We start from the raw sequence: 15,049 nt of genomic DNA on the forward strand, positions 1-15,049 counted from the left end.
TTTTGTTGTGGTTTTTAAAGGAGATATGAGCAAAACGAGTCCAGAGAAAGGTTTTATCCATGTGCGTTGTCAGATGTGTCGATTTGGGAACCTAGAAGGCTCCATTTCTGTCAGGGCCTGATGACCTGCCTGAAACACCTGCACGTTTCCCATTATGCTACTGTTTTCTCCCAGTCCTCATTCACAGAGACATTTTTCTCTCCTGCACTATTACTTCCTAAGAATGGCTAGTTAAAGGGTGTTTCACAGCATATTCATCTTTCAAGTGCCGTTCTTTCAAGCAGTGCCAAGACTGATAAACCACTAGATTTCAAACTTCTTATCGGAATAAGCCCACAGAGCTGAAATCTAAAATGAAACTCTTTGGACCCACAGTAAAGGACATCGCAATTGCAAAGTCATGACTACTGCTTGATATTTTCCCCTCTGAATCCTCTCTCCTGGTTAAAAAGCTTTCTATTAAAAAGCTAATAAACAAAATGGAGAGACAATAGTGGAAGACAGACTTTGGAGCTGGCTGGCAGGATAGAAAAACTTTGCAGTACTTTCTCAAAGTCACACTATTAAATATCACAAACTCAGATTTGTTTCCTATTTTAGTTCTGGAGTAAAATAATTTACATATTCAGAATTTGCTAGTGAAATAGAAGATTTAGAAACACTCACAGGAAGCAGAAACCTTAACAGGCTGTGGTTGTCTGTAATAATCATCCCTGCCGAACAATCTTCGGCTCACTGAAATAATTATTAAACTGTCTCTATCGTAAACTGTGAAATTTTAAGGAACCTGGTGGCAGTATGAAAAGTGTTTCTCCCAGCTGTGTTAAGTCTGCATTACCTGCCTGCCCGTGTATTGTACTGCCTGCAAGTGCTTTTCTGCGTCAGGGATAAACTCGCTGTATTCCAGCTGGGAATACATGATTACCTTTGCTTGTTATAAAGGTAATGGTCGTCGCTTCCCCGGCTGCAAAGCCGGAGGGAGCATTCACAGTGCAATGCACAGCTTGAGCCAAGCAAGAGGCAGCGGAGGGGGAGTTCTGGATTCAGCCCGTCCTTCTAAGGTGTGCTATGGGCCACCTCCACGCGGTTACTTAAAATGTCCTAGCTGTGTTCTCCTCTGCACGCTTTCTCCTAGGTCTCCTTTGCTGTTACAGGGATGCTGTGGGGTTGAACAAAAGCAGGGCATATCAGGTGGGATGTGATGTTTCACCTTGGTCAGCATTAGGGAGCCGGTGCAAACAACAGCTTTGCTCACTGCCCGAAGGACAGATTATTTTATCTGTGTCACGCTCCAGGGGAACACTGAGGCTCGAGAGCCAGGGTTTCTTCTGTTTCCTGTTTGGTTTTGGCATTTCTCTGGAGTTGCAACAAATCTCTGTCTGTGATTAAGAGAACGGGATTCTTTCCTGATTCGTCAGTAAAATCTGTATCATGTCGTTTGATACGAAGTAGGTTTTTGCTTCAGTAGCCACTTCTGCCTCCCAGCCAGCATTACCCAGCGTGTTTCCCCCATAGCAGCTGGGTCACTGAGCGCCCCGTCTGCAGCCACATTGCTCTATAGGAGTTTTGGGGTCTCTTCTTAATGTGACATGGCTCCAAAGCAGGGGCTGCTCACGTCCACAGGACAAGGGCTGCATTCAGCCTCACCCTATTTCCCCTGTGGACAGAGTAGCAACAGATGAGGCTCTAAAGATGTGCCTACATCACTGATTTACTGTGCTGGGTAAGAGCTATTTAAGTGTGAATTTTCCTTGTGTCTATACCTGCAATCTTGTGTTTTGTGCATAAGTGAACAAGTGATGTTCTCAAAGTGGTTTCCCTCCCGCTGGAAGTAAGGTTGAAGTCACAGGCTGAGATACCATGAGATACCAACATGGGTGCAAGGTCCTCCTGCAGAAAGCTCTCCGCACGTGCCCCGTGCATCCCTGGGGGCAGACTTCATTACTGTGGGGCATTACAGATTGCAGGAAGTCAAATCGTGGTCCTTGTTTCTTTGTCCTGTGCCTACCATGTTATAGCTGCCCCCGAGGATCTACCTGTGAGCCCTGACCTCACCCTGGGGCAGGTGTTGAGCTGCCTGGGTCGCGTGTGCTGCGGGAAGAGTTACTTTCCATGTTTGCAATGGAGAAATTGGCAACAACCTGTGTTTGGTCCCACAGACCACTTAGTTGGACCATGCTGCCAAAGGGATAAACAACGGATTAAGGCAACTAAAACTGTCTGCTTTACTGAAGGTTAGGCGGATGCAGCCTCACTTAGTGCTGCCAGCCATCAGCAGCCTCCACGATCCCACCAGTGGCAAATTCTCCTGTAGCTTATCTTCCTTCCTGCAATGGAGATGAGCGTCCTACCTCCAGTCCTACCTGGCTTCAAATGGTGGGGAGCAAACCTTAGCTCTTACACATAAGGACCTTTAAATAAGGTCCTGCTTTAACCTGATTTTCTGCCTGGGATGCAACAATGGATTCCTGCTGCTTGAGCTTGCCATGTTGCTTATATTCAAAGTATAAAGGGGAGCCTTCAGGAAAATATAACCTTATTTACACTGTACAAAGCCAATTGGATTTTGGTTAACTTAATTTCTAAGTGATTACAGTTCACTAACAATGTAGGTGTGCTATAGATGCAATGCACAGGGGGTGACTTTTAATTTTAAACCATACAAGCTTCCTTTTATTCATGTCATTCAGGCAGCCTCATGATAATTCACATTTCCAGCTTTCATAATGTGTTGTTCAACCACTGTTTTTTCTCCCTCCTATTGTACTCTCACAAATCATACTCACTAATTTCTGAAAGCTTTTCATTTCTCTCTATAGGTTGTTGTTTCGTAACATTTTATACAAGAAAAGCTGCTCTTGAGGCACAGAATGCACTGCACAATATTAAAACTTTACCTGGGGTGAGTACATTTACTTTTTGATCCTAATTATTTTATTGCCAGAAAAATAGCCCTTTTGCTTAAGATGCTGTTTGGTGCCCCAAATGACCTTGATCTCTTCAAGGAAGGGTGGCTAACCTGATGGTCTCTCCTGTAACGGTGCCAGTCCTGTAGCAATGGCATCATCTCAAAAGGCAGTTGCTCTTCTGTAGAAAGTCCCTTGGCTGGAAACACTGCTGATTCCTGCTGACTAGAGGCAGTTACTAAAGTGCAAGGTAGATTCAATTTTATTTTTTTATTTAAGGGGGAGGAGGAAAAACATATGGCAGGAAAACACTGCACCACTGGGGCTTCTAGTTTGAAAATGGAGAGAAGAGGAAAAGACAAAATACAGCCGACTTTGTTAAAATGCAGCCTTTATCCACATGGTTTCTAAACAACCTGACTGCGTTGGTGTGGTGGCTGCACATCAGGGTACCATAGAGCATGGTACCATGTAGCGGCTTGCACAGTGTCACCCTGTTCCCTGCCACCGCCTCTCCTTAACAGCCTGTTCTCACTGAGATATCACACCGGTGATCAAAACAGTTGTGATTGTGTCGTACAAGCTGTAGCTTGCGTTATCCTATGGTAGTTCAGCTAGAGAGAAGTGTATCACTGGTAATTGCGTGACTTAACTCTGAAATCTGCTTGTTCTGATGTTTTCCTTTCTTCTGCTGAACATAGCCAAATACTTTGGGGATGGGAAAAGGAAAATATAAAGGATGGAAGTATATTCCCTCTTGATGTAGGGGAAGTGTTCAAGCATACGGTTGGAGTGTATGGTTACAGACACAAAAATAAATAAATATACAACACTGTATAAATAAGTAGAACATTGACTGGACTGACAGTTATATGGCCAATATCTCCTTTAGTTCCTACGTGCTGTATGTGGAATTGAACACTATATGTTTGAAAAATTCACACCTAGCCAGCTCACTTTATGCAACTCCTGTTAGGAAAGCCACCTCATCTGTCATGGAAATGACCAATGTAGAGAAGTATGTCAGATAGTTACCTGTGAGTCCTGCTAATTCACCGAGACAAAATGGGAGTACTCTGTCATTTGTAAGTGAAAACGCTGGAAGGGGTGGTAGGAAATCTGCAGAGGTAGACCAGCTACAGAAAAATAAAAGAAAATTGTGGCACTTCAGATTCAAGTGATGTTTTCCAGGAACTGGCCCTTGCAAGGGACAATGTCAAGACCTTACAAGCCTCCCAGTGGCAGGCTCAGCTTTTGAGGGTGTAGAGGATGGATGAGAGAAAGGGACAATTCCCTTTGAGACCCCTTCAGAGCTCAGGTTGAATCTCAGCATCCTGTGGCTCTGCAACCCCAGTTGCTGGTTCCCATCCCCACTGGCAGAAAGTGCCAAGCCCTTGGCCGAATGCTTTCTAACCCAATTTAGCTAATGTTGCACTTAACCCAACTCATTCTGTAATTGCTCTCCAACATGCTTTGAGTCAAGCGGCTGCGCTGACTGGCTGGGTAGGATGAACACTCCAGTGAAGGTGGTCCCAAGCTGCTGGAGCAGCACCCTGCCCAGCCAGCATCCCTGGCCCCAGGGAGGGTGTGGGACCCTACCGTGAAGCTCTCCCCTGAGATCTATGCATCCCTCCCCTCAGAAGCAGAGTGAGTCCTTTCCTTTGCTCCGCTGTTCTTCCCTGAGCCCCATGAGCTGGCTGCTGTGTTTTGAGAGAGCTGAGTTATCCAAGCGGGTGACTCTCAGGGGCAGACTCCTTCCCTGACCTCCCCATGTACAGGTGGCAAAGTTGGCTCAGCTCTGCATCGCATCTTACTTGAGCAGGGCATCATTTCTTCTCCGCTTTTGTACAGCTAACAAGCATGCAGCAGTTAAAGAGACTACTGTACCTTTTGATTTTTTTTTTAAATAAAGCTCAAAAATATAATATTTTTTTCTAATGCTACCTCTAGCTCTTTTAACACTTATCTTTTCAAGCTGTGTTTCCCTGTCCTGACTATGAGGTTACAAACTTTTCTTTTAAGGAAAAGTGAAAATTGCATTCCCATTACTCTGGGGCTTGGGCTTTAAAAAACTCCTGCTACTGCCAGAGATGGCAAGATTTTACTTTGAGATAAGTTGTTATACTTTCTTCTTAAAGGGACACCTCTAATAAAGAGAAGCAACTCAAATACAGATTCATTCCTTCTCTTTGAGAATAATTCAGCATATATTATATAACATTCTATATTTTGCATGTGCTGTATGCTGACATTCAGCATATATGGTGATACTGTTATGCTGCATCTGTGTATTCCCAAAATAACTTAATTTAAGCACGCTTTAAAGTTGTGGCACATGTGCTGAAAACACTTCACATTAGCAGGATTCTCCTTATAGGAATTTTAGAAATTTTCATGTTGTTAGCTCTGGCCCACTAAGCAGCTTCCACTGAACAAGCAGGAATTGGTATCGGATAGGTTCATGTACGAACAGTCTCAGGGCAAATGGAAGCAATCTTCTGGCAGAGTGACAACAAGGGATGAATTTGGATCAGGTTCATTTGGGCATCAAGTGTCAGCTTGCTTCCAGTAAACGAGATATGGTATGTAGGAGGTTCAGTAATAAGGTGTCTCCCGGAAACAAAAGAATCCATGCCTTCCACTTTTACTGTAATACCACCATGTGTCAGATAAGAGGCATCCTTAAATAGCCCAGGAAGAGAATCCGAGGGAAAGGCAGGTGATTTATTAGTGTAAGGTAAGGATGATGGCAGATGCAGGAGCAGGGGGCTGCAGGGATGCTGCGGTGGTTGGAACTTGCCTACATTTTACCTGCACGCAGGTATAACCCGTACTACTGCGGAAGCATGGAGGGGAATGCCTCTATGTTCATTAAATGATAGAGGCCAGATTATTTCTGGGCTTAGTATCTTCATTTCTTAAATGCAGACCCGCTCCACGTGGCTGGATAAGCAGGTTTTGGATCAGCACTGGTGAAGCCAAAAAAGTGAGATTTTAGTGTTAAATTTATTTCCCTTCCAAGACTGCACGGTCAGTTTAATTTAGGTAGGTATTTGAGCAAAGCCTGCACTGTTCTCTTTCTGTATCTACTTTTTGCATGGACCTCATCCTTAACAGAGACATGAAACCACGAGCGCTTTATCTGCTCCTTTGAGCTGTACCCTTTTAGTGGACATGAAGAAAAGAAGACCAGACATAAATGATTAATGCAGAATCTTGGAAGAAAATATTGCAGGGTGCCTTGCTGTTTGATTACAAGCCTTGGAATTAGTCAACATTTCCATAATTCTAAACCAATATACACCTGTTTTCCCACTGTGATGTGAAGGCACAACTTAATTTAACAGAAACCCCGCTGTGCTAAATCTCTCATTAAATACCAAGCTAGTTCTGTAATTTAAAGTTGCAGCACCACTATTTTAACTGAATTGCCTTTGTATTATAAAATTAATAAGAAGTTAATGATGCACTTTGCTGTATTCTCTCAGATTTTTTTTCACAGCAACAACAACAAAAAAGAAAGATAAAGGAGAAAAACATGTCACCAGCTGACATCTCAAGGCTTTTCTGGTTTTAATCATTTTCCTGAGGATAAAATTCATTTAAAAGATTTTTTTTAAATTTTTTAAAACTTTCAGCATAAGTAGGATCAAACATCATCTTTTTACTCATGATTAGTATAATCTCTCTGTTAGCCATAATATTCCTTGACATATAATGGAGCTTTTATCTTTCCCCCAAAATGTAGATATCACTTGTTATGGCAGGATTGCTACTAGGCAGAAAAGAAGATATACTTAGGAAATACGGCATATTGATATATACGGTACATATCAGTGAAATAGGGACAGTTCTGTTTACTTGGTGCTGGCGTTACAAGTGGCTTTTATATCTTGTAAATGAACAACATGAATTTCCAGATGTGTCTTTTCAAATATAACATGCAAGCGCATAGCTCATATCCTAGCTCATAGGGATGTGGTTTGTATTACTCAACTTACAGTCAGGTTTTCTTGGAACGTTGGTTTGGATTTTCTTTCAAAAGGCAGAAGGGAGAAAAGAGAAAACCTCAATTTCAATGTAATAATGATCTTAGAAATGTGCTTCTTTGGGATGAGATGTAGAACTGAGGCCTTAACTAGTCTTATCTTCATTAAGAATCTCATGGCTTTGTTAGAGGTGTTTAACTTCTATTCCCTAAACAAAATAATCCAATAAATTCCTCCCATCTAAATTTATTCTGTACCTTCAGTTAGATGTAATAATCTTAGTCCTCCCGTGCTCTAATTTGCTGCTTAGTGAAAATTGGCATCTGTATAGAGGGCAAACCTCGAAGAGCTGTATGCAGGGACTACTTTAGCTGCCTTTGTGGTACTGACATTTTTTGTTTGTTTTAGTTTTAACATGCAGTAGTTTAAAAACAGAATGTGCTCTGCTTTGCTAACTCGTGAGTTGGGTAGGTTTTCCTGGCAAGAGCTAAGTGCAGATAGGTAACGCATATGTTAGTCACATTCTTGGAGCCCAATAGCTGAATAAATGCACCTTTAATCTCAGGCAGAAGCTATTTGTAGTCAGGAATCCATGGGAATCTGTAAAATCTACACCTAAAACTCTTTGGAGTTTTTGTTATGTATTTGAAGTTAGATCCATCTGACATGGCAATGATTATTTGTTGCCTATATGTATATTGTTCCATATATCCTCATAGATAAGGTTATCACAGAAATAATCATAACAGCCCGCACTGATTTAGGTCTCAGCCCTCCTATGCTTTTAACAGACTAATGGTTTATGTGGTTCTTATTTCAAGTGGGATATACATATTCCAAGTAGCAGCAAACTCTTTGTACTGAAGTTCTGGCATGAAATTAAGACATTAGCTGTATGAATCAATTTAATTAAGGGTTTAACAGTGGAGAAATAGTTTTTGAGAAAGCTCTTAAAATTTTAACAACAAGGTGGAGTTTGTAGGATCTAACTGTCTTGTAAAATATTAATGGCTTCCTTTTTTGGCAGATGTTGGCGAGAGAAAGATTTTTCAGTTTTAAAAGATTTTTCAATTTTTTAAATTATAAGAATCACTACTGGTTTTATTAAATATCATTTATGCGACAGGGAAACTGGAATGCCTTAGAGGGAACTTTTCCCTAAATATTCTGCGCTGGCTGTAAGGAAACCTCAGGGTCCGTTTAGGGGTGTAGAATATGAAAAACTGATTTTTAAAGAGGAATTTAGATCATTCTTCTCTTTTGGTGCCCGTTCACAGTAGGGTTCCTTCTGCCCTACACCAGACTGACAGTCATCGGCACGATGCCAGTCCGCTTTGGGGTTTCTCCTCGCCCCCGCAGACCAGCTCAGGTTTCACGTGAAGCGTAAAACACATTGGGTCTTGCTGCGTGCCACGGCGTGGGTATCGCATGTATCGGCAAAGCAGGGCCACGGCCCCTCCGGGTGCACGGGACTTAAGGGGTTGTAACATGGGAGAGAGATCTCAGCACGGTGCTGAATCAGTTTAGCAGGTTATTTAACCTCCAGAATAATCTGTTTGAAGATGCAGGCATCCATGACGACTTGCTATGAATCCACATTCACTTTCCGATAAAATACTGTTTGTCCAACAAGAAGCAAAAAACCAAATACGTTTCTGATTTTCACTTTACATCATGAGCTCTGCTCATTTCTAATTAATATCCTGGCACACTCCTTTCTGGAGTAGTGTTTTAATATCCAGTTGCCTTCTCTGCTTTAGGCCTTATGAGTTGTCAGTACTGTGTGAACATTATGTAAAAATTACCTGTAATAAAAAGGTAATCATCCACTATGACTTGAATAATAGCCTGAATATGAGATATCAGTGACTTTGAGAGATTTTGACAAACAGAAAGGGAATTCAAAGAGCAATTAACTTAGTTAAGGGATTGAAGTGATTGATTTATGATGACAAATTAAACTAATTCAGTACCCATATAGCATGGCCAAATGCTGTTTAATGAAGGATCTGAAAAGTCTAGAACTGTTTAAATGATAAAAATAACCAGATGGGATAAGCGGAGAATTCCCAGGGAGTGCCTGATCCTAGGAACTGAGACATTGAATGATGATGAGAAAGTGAATCTGGCCCATTTCTTCCTTTAAAATACTATGCAAATGGAACCACTTTAATGATACTTTTTGTCCAGCTCAGAAGAAGTGGGTTTTTATTATGCAAATACACCACTTCCCCTCTGCTCCTCAAAAAAAGTTGCACTGACTTTGCCACTTAAGTGAAAAGTCAATATATGCACTAAATTCAGGTAGCTTAGTAGAAAGGTTGGGTTTCCATCTACCATTACTTTGAAACACAGAATGGATCACCAGCCCCGAATTCATAAAACAGTAAAAAGTGACTTAGGAGCCCAATGAAATCCCTGTAAGTAGCTGAACTTGCAGCTTAATGGCAGAATGATGGGTGTTGTGCAGGCGTAGGGAGAGAGGAATATTGACGAAGTGAAAATAACTTCTCTAAATTAAGAAGAATATTTAATTTATAATTATATTGTCCCTTTTTCTCAATGAAGGATGGGGGGCAGGTTCACCTTCCTGAACAGGCTGATCATGAGGGTAGCTTTCTGGCATGCAGGAGAATGCAGTTCATATCCTCTCTGGCTTGTTCGTTGTAAGGATTTAGCTTGAATTGACCTAGCAGAGCCTTCACCACTGGATTTAGTTGAGATTGGAGGTCACCATTGCTCCTCTTGAAGCTGTTCCACTATGTGTGAAAATATTAAACTCTCGTGGGGTTGAGAGAAAGCAAGTAAGAGCACTTGGTTGCCTAGTACTGAGGGCAGTGACTCAAGAATTTTGATATCTGGATATAAGTCCATGCCCTAATAAGTATTTTTATTATTTGGAAAAGCTTCAAACATTTGGAAGATACTCTCCAAGAACAGGGAGTGCAGGAAAATCCATTGACCTGAAGCACTGGGAGAAGGAGGCTAAACCTTGATCTGCCTTACTCGGGGGGCGATGCCCCAGCCTGACCCCTGGTGTGTGTCAGGAGGGTGCAGAGCTGCCCAGCGTATGGCCATCAGTGAGCTGTTTCAGAACCTAGAGGTTCATATCAGACTGTTGCTTTTCCCTGGTGTAGCAGATCTGCTGTGGAGCAAGAGCACATTAGCCCAGCTCCAAATGCAGTTAGATGCACGCTAGCTTTTCTAGACAGCTCTTTTGGAGTAGTTCAGGATATTTTTTTTTGCACAGCTTTGCAGCATAATAATATTGCGATGGAAACTAAGTAACGCATAATACTGGCTTAACCTCAGAAAAATTCCCTAATGTGAAGCCCATCCCCAAAAGGCCAAACTGTTCTGGCGTGTGACACTGGGTTTTACCTCTGATTTCCATAACTCCGGACAGTTGAGGTCGTCATCACTTTGCAAAATGCCTCCAGAATTTAATGTCCAACTTAGAACATCTTATTCAGCGCGGCTGGAGGTTCTGTTCACAGGATATCACTTTCAGGCTGGGTACCCAGAAATCACTGACTGGTGAACTTTTTGCTGTGCACTTCAGAATGGAATACTCTGAACAAAAACGAGAGGCCATCACTGGAGTACTCTAGGGTATTGCAAAGCTCACCAAGATTTAGGTGGGATGCTTAGCTAAGGATAATAGCCCATGCGCTCTCTTAAACAGCTATTTATCCTCCTGCTGGTGTTAGCCGTTTTCTGTTATCCGGGACAGAAAGTACAGGTGCTTCAGTCAGCCTCATTAGCACCATGACAAGCTATTAAAATTGTCTTCATAATGAAAAACTAGTTCAGGGAGCCTTCCTAGCTGTCTGACTACTCCTGCAACGGTGAAATTAGAAAGGCAAATCATAAACAATGTTGCAGGCATCAGGAAGTAACATCATTAGAGATGCCCTTGGATGCCATTTACCTGCCTCCATAGCAATGTTTGGCGCCCATGGATCTGAGTTATGTTATGACTAAAGAGCCTGGGCTTCATGGCATGTTTATAACAGAGAGATTGTTTGTTCAGCATCGTTCTGCCATTGTGTCCAACCCTGGGAGCTGTGCTGCTTCTTTCAGAGATCTCTGCTGTGTGGTCTGTGGCTCTGTGCACCGCTATCGAAGGGATGCAATGCTGTCTCATTTAGAGTTTGTACTCCCATGGTGGGGCGGGAAGCTGAGGCATCCCTTTCTCCCATCTCAGCTGGGTAATGAACCATGCAGTTTAGATGCATCGTGCTGTTGTATGTGACAACATACATGATGAGAGAGAAAACATAAGTTCGGTCTTCTCTGTGGTCATTAGAAACCCCATAATATGTCCTGGAAAAACAGGTGAAACTGAGTGGCTTGATTGAGCCTCCCGCTCTAATAACACACTTTGGGCAATTATATTCTGCCTAATTAAAAATACTCTTTGCAGACCCAGAGAGATAATTGATATTTTGCTCGTTCTCCGGAAGAAATTATCATCTTCATCACCTTAGTTGGAAGAGCCACTTCTTTGTCTGCTCTTCGCCTGTGGTGTGCAGAGCAATCCTTTCTCCTTCTGCCAGCAGGGTCACTGGGGCTGCTAGAAATACTTGGGGATTCATTTGGGTGCAAGCACCTCTTTGGGGTACAGTTGTGTTCATCTGATTGTCATGGTAGACATAGAAAACCTTTAGAGACACTAAAAGGGGCTGTGAATTCCCACCCTGAAAAGTTAAGGAAGGCCCCTAGTTGCAGAGCTGCTATTTCAGGCTGTCAGTGTATGGAGCAAGTGATCAGCACCCTCTAAAACAGAGAGCAAATATCACTGAAGTGTTAAATACCTTTTAACGGGAAGAGCAGTACCAGAGTGAGCAAGACTAATGTTTGCCTTACGTTTGGAACGGTCCATCTTTTCACTTGCAGCTTTTCTGAAATCAGTAGTGGCTTTGCTCCCAGAATGTAGCCTGAGTATCTCCAGGAGCGAAGAGAAGCAGTCATCGAAAACCATGCCGCCATAACTCCATTTATTAGCAAAAGCCTATCTCTGTTGCCTTGTGCCAGGGAAGTTAAACAAGCAAGAACTGCAAAAGGAAAAAAACATTGAACTAAACATAGTCTTAAGCAGTGGTAAACAAAATGTAGCTTCCTTTGTGGTTGATTTTTATCCAGCTGCAGCCAAATATCAAAGTGATATCAAAGGAAAGCTACCCATTAATTAATTCAGACTGACTTCACAAAGCAAGCTGGAGCTTTTGCTGATATCTGATTCTGACAACTTCCTAATCTTCACAAGTTGTCATTAAGAGTGGCATTAAAGCAGTCTGCAGTCAATCCCAGCTCTAGCCCTATTGTAACTCAGAGATGGGCTATCTCCCGTCGCAGGAGGGGGGGATACACAAGCAGGGGTTGGAATAAGCAACTTTGCTTCTTTGGAAATGGAATTTGCAGCGTATCGGGGAATCTCATGAATACATTGCCTCTGTCATTCATTCTAGGAACGCTCACCCAGTCCCACTTGCAACCATTACAATTTGCAGCGAGTGGAAATTTTCTCTTGTGAAGGAGAAACACAGGGAAAAAAACAGAGAAAGAAAGAAAAAGAAGCTCATGTCTGAAAGGAATAATTGGATGTCTATAATGATCTTTAAGAAAGTATGAATAGAGCCTTATCATTGATTTCAAGATAGAGAGCACAGGATTTTGAGTTGAAGAAAATAAGATTGTGGAAAATAAGACGCTAATCAGAGGATAAGATTAGTTTTAAACTGAGAACTGGAAGTCAGGTACCTCCATAAGTGAAGCTTGTAATTCCACTGTGAAAATAAACAAAACGCTCTGGTGTTCCTTACCGCTGCCAGGATCTCTCAATGGGATTACAGCCTCATGCAGAGATGCGAGGTACATGATACCTTTGTATTTCCATTCAACTGTGAATGGCTCAAATGATTGAAGGGAGTTTGTGTTCTAGACCATCGCTTGCACAAGAATCCGCCAGACAGCGACTAATATTATTTTGTGGCCAATTCATGACAATACCTTAGAGGAAAATGTGCTGCGTTATTATACAATATGTTCATTTCAAATATTGCGAGGAATACAGAGAGGATAAATGCTGTTGCGGGAGTACCTCCCCAAGCATCCACAGCAGCATGGATGGAGATGGTGCATTTATTTCCTCCAGGGCCAAGTACTGCCCAAATGCCAGTGACAAATGGGAATTATTTTTGATTGTACACAGAACTGAGGATTTACCGTCATAAGAGGTGAAATAAAACTTAGATCAAGTATCAGGAAAAAACAGTATTTGTCCAATTAGAATAAGCTTCTAAAAGAAACAAAGTTAAATCCCAAACCTTAGGGACATCTGGGGTAGGAAAGAATTAGAAAATATATGATAGGCAGTAATCCTGTATTGGCATTAAGTCATTCGAGATGAGCGACTGGATTTTTTCATCTTTCATTTCTGCAATTGCTAAGAAGGGAAAGAAATTGCTATGCTTGTGTGAATATAGAATCCTCCTATTTGTACAAAAATATATGATTAACCAAAAAGGAAGATGTTGGTAAGTAAGAGCTACAGTCAGCTTAAATGCTGTGCTTATACGCTTGTGTCTGGGGGGCTCTGAGGGTTGCTCAGGCAGGCGTGTCCCTTGCCCCTTGTGACCCTTTCCATTTTGCAAAGAATAATGTGGATTTATCCGAGTTTAAAAGTAGCCTGATAGCTAACAGCTCTCATGTCTGGCACTTGTCTTCCTCCCTGTTGACATGAGAGCCAAAAATAGAGGGTGTGACTCGGTGAAAATTTCTTTTCTGCACCCATGCCGTCTTCTCCCGTGCTTTCATTGCCCTCCGCTAGCTTCACCGAAGCTGCAACAGCCCTCAGGCTGTGTTAGCCCCACTCAGAAAAAATAGCATATGCCAAGAAACTGGGAGTTGAAGACTTCCCAGTAGCTCCAAATGCTACCTTTGGAATAGGTAGGATGAATGATGTAAGAGCTTTGAGCTCAGTTGGTTTTATCAGAGGACCTTCCTGATAGCTCTCCGTGGCTTCCAGCTGTTCCACCTGAAGCCATTTATGCAAAGAGATTTCTTTGACCTTTAGGCAAGTTGCACATAAAGATGTTACTCATGGGGCACAACGCAGAGAAAACTTCTAATTGAGTAGAATAGCAATATAAAGAATAAGTAAGAGAAGACAGCTTTGCACATACTGGCATTTACAGTCACTAAATGAAGCATGTTGGTGCCTTTTTCAAGGGAATCAAGGGGCCCAGTCCCTGGAAAAATGCATTAAGCTTCATATTTGGGGTCAGATGCTAGCTGAGAGCTTTGCAAATGGGTGGAGGCAGGTTGATTTTGGCCTTACTGTTCCTGATACTGTCCCTTCTACAAATGAAAGCTTAATCACAGCTCGATCCAAATACCACAGCCAGCTGGAACTGACTCATTCTTCAAAAATACATGTTTCTGCTGCTGCCCATTTATTTTTTTGTTTGTTTAACTTCCCAAGCACCTACTGAGGGAAATATTTAAATACATTAGAATTCCTTAAGATTAGCGTTATAAATGTATACTGCATGTTTAGTATGAATAAAAAATACTTTCCTTATCCCAAAGAAAGCACTGGCAAAGTACATTAGCTACAGAGATGCTAAAAAATTAAAGAGAATGAGTTCATACAAAGGGTGGTTAAAAATTACGTGGTTACTTAATGTGTTTCTTACTGCTGTTTGTATGTGAACACAACTAGACGTTCATATTTTTGTGTGGACAGTGTGTGTTTGTGTATACTTGTGGCTGGAGACTGCAGTAACATTCTGTTTTCGTAGACAGATCGAATATCGAGCTATCTTTTTTCACTCTCTCTCCACAGCCAGATTATTTCGCCACTGCAGAGTATTGGCATAACACTGGGAGATTTTATTTGGATGCTGATACTGGATAGTTGTGGAAAATTCCTGTAACTTCAGCTCATGGAGAGCTTAAATAGAATTTATGAGCCATATCCTCATTTGGCGTAAAATATTATGGCTCTGCTGGTTAAACAATAAAACTGTACTACTTACCCCAGCTGATCTCAGTCAGGAGAGTAGGATTTTTGACATCTTCATTCAAAACCCCTTTTCTACCTGAATGCTTTGGCTGTTCCCTGCAATATTTAAAGAGGCATGCATGTTG

General features: G+C 41.9%; 1 protein-coding gene across 10 annotated transcripts in view; it reads left to right on the forward strand.

The window, feature by feature from the left end:
• CELF2 (CUGBP Elav-like family member 2) overlaps positions 1 to 15,049 on the forward strand; it is a 559,446-nt gene that overhangs the window by 456,587 nt on the left and 87,810 nt on the right. For all 10 annotated transcript variants that reach the window (XM_087768249.1, XM_087768245.1, XM_087768243.1 and 7 more), the window contains one exon: positions 2,820 to 2,902. In XM_087768249.1, the coding sequence (XP_087624375.1) occupies positions 2,820 to 2,902 (83 nt within the window). The remainder of the gene's footprint in view (positions 1 to 2,819; positions 2,903 to 15,049) is intronic.

This window comes from Nipponia nippon, unplaced genomic scaffold (genome assembly GCF_047370975.1).
Source record: "Nipponia nippon isolate SJK-2023a ecotype South Korea unplaced genomic scaffold, ASM4737097v1 scaffold_3, whole genome shotgun sequence".
Classification (NCBI taxonomy): domain Eukaryota; kingdom Metazoa; phylum Chordata; class Aves; order Pelecaniformes; family Threskiornithidae; genus Nipponia; species Nipponia nippon.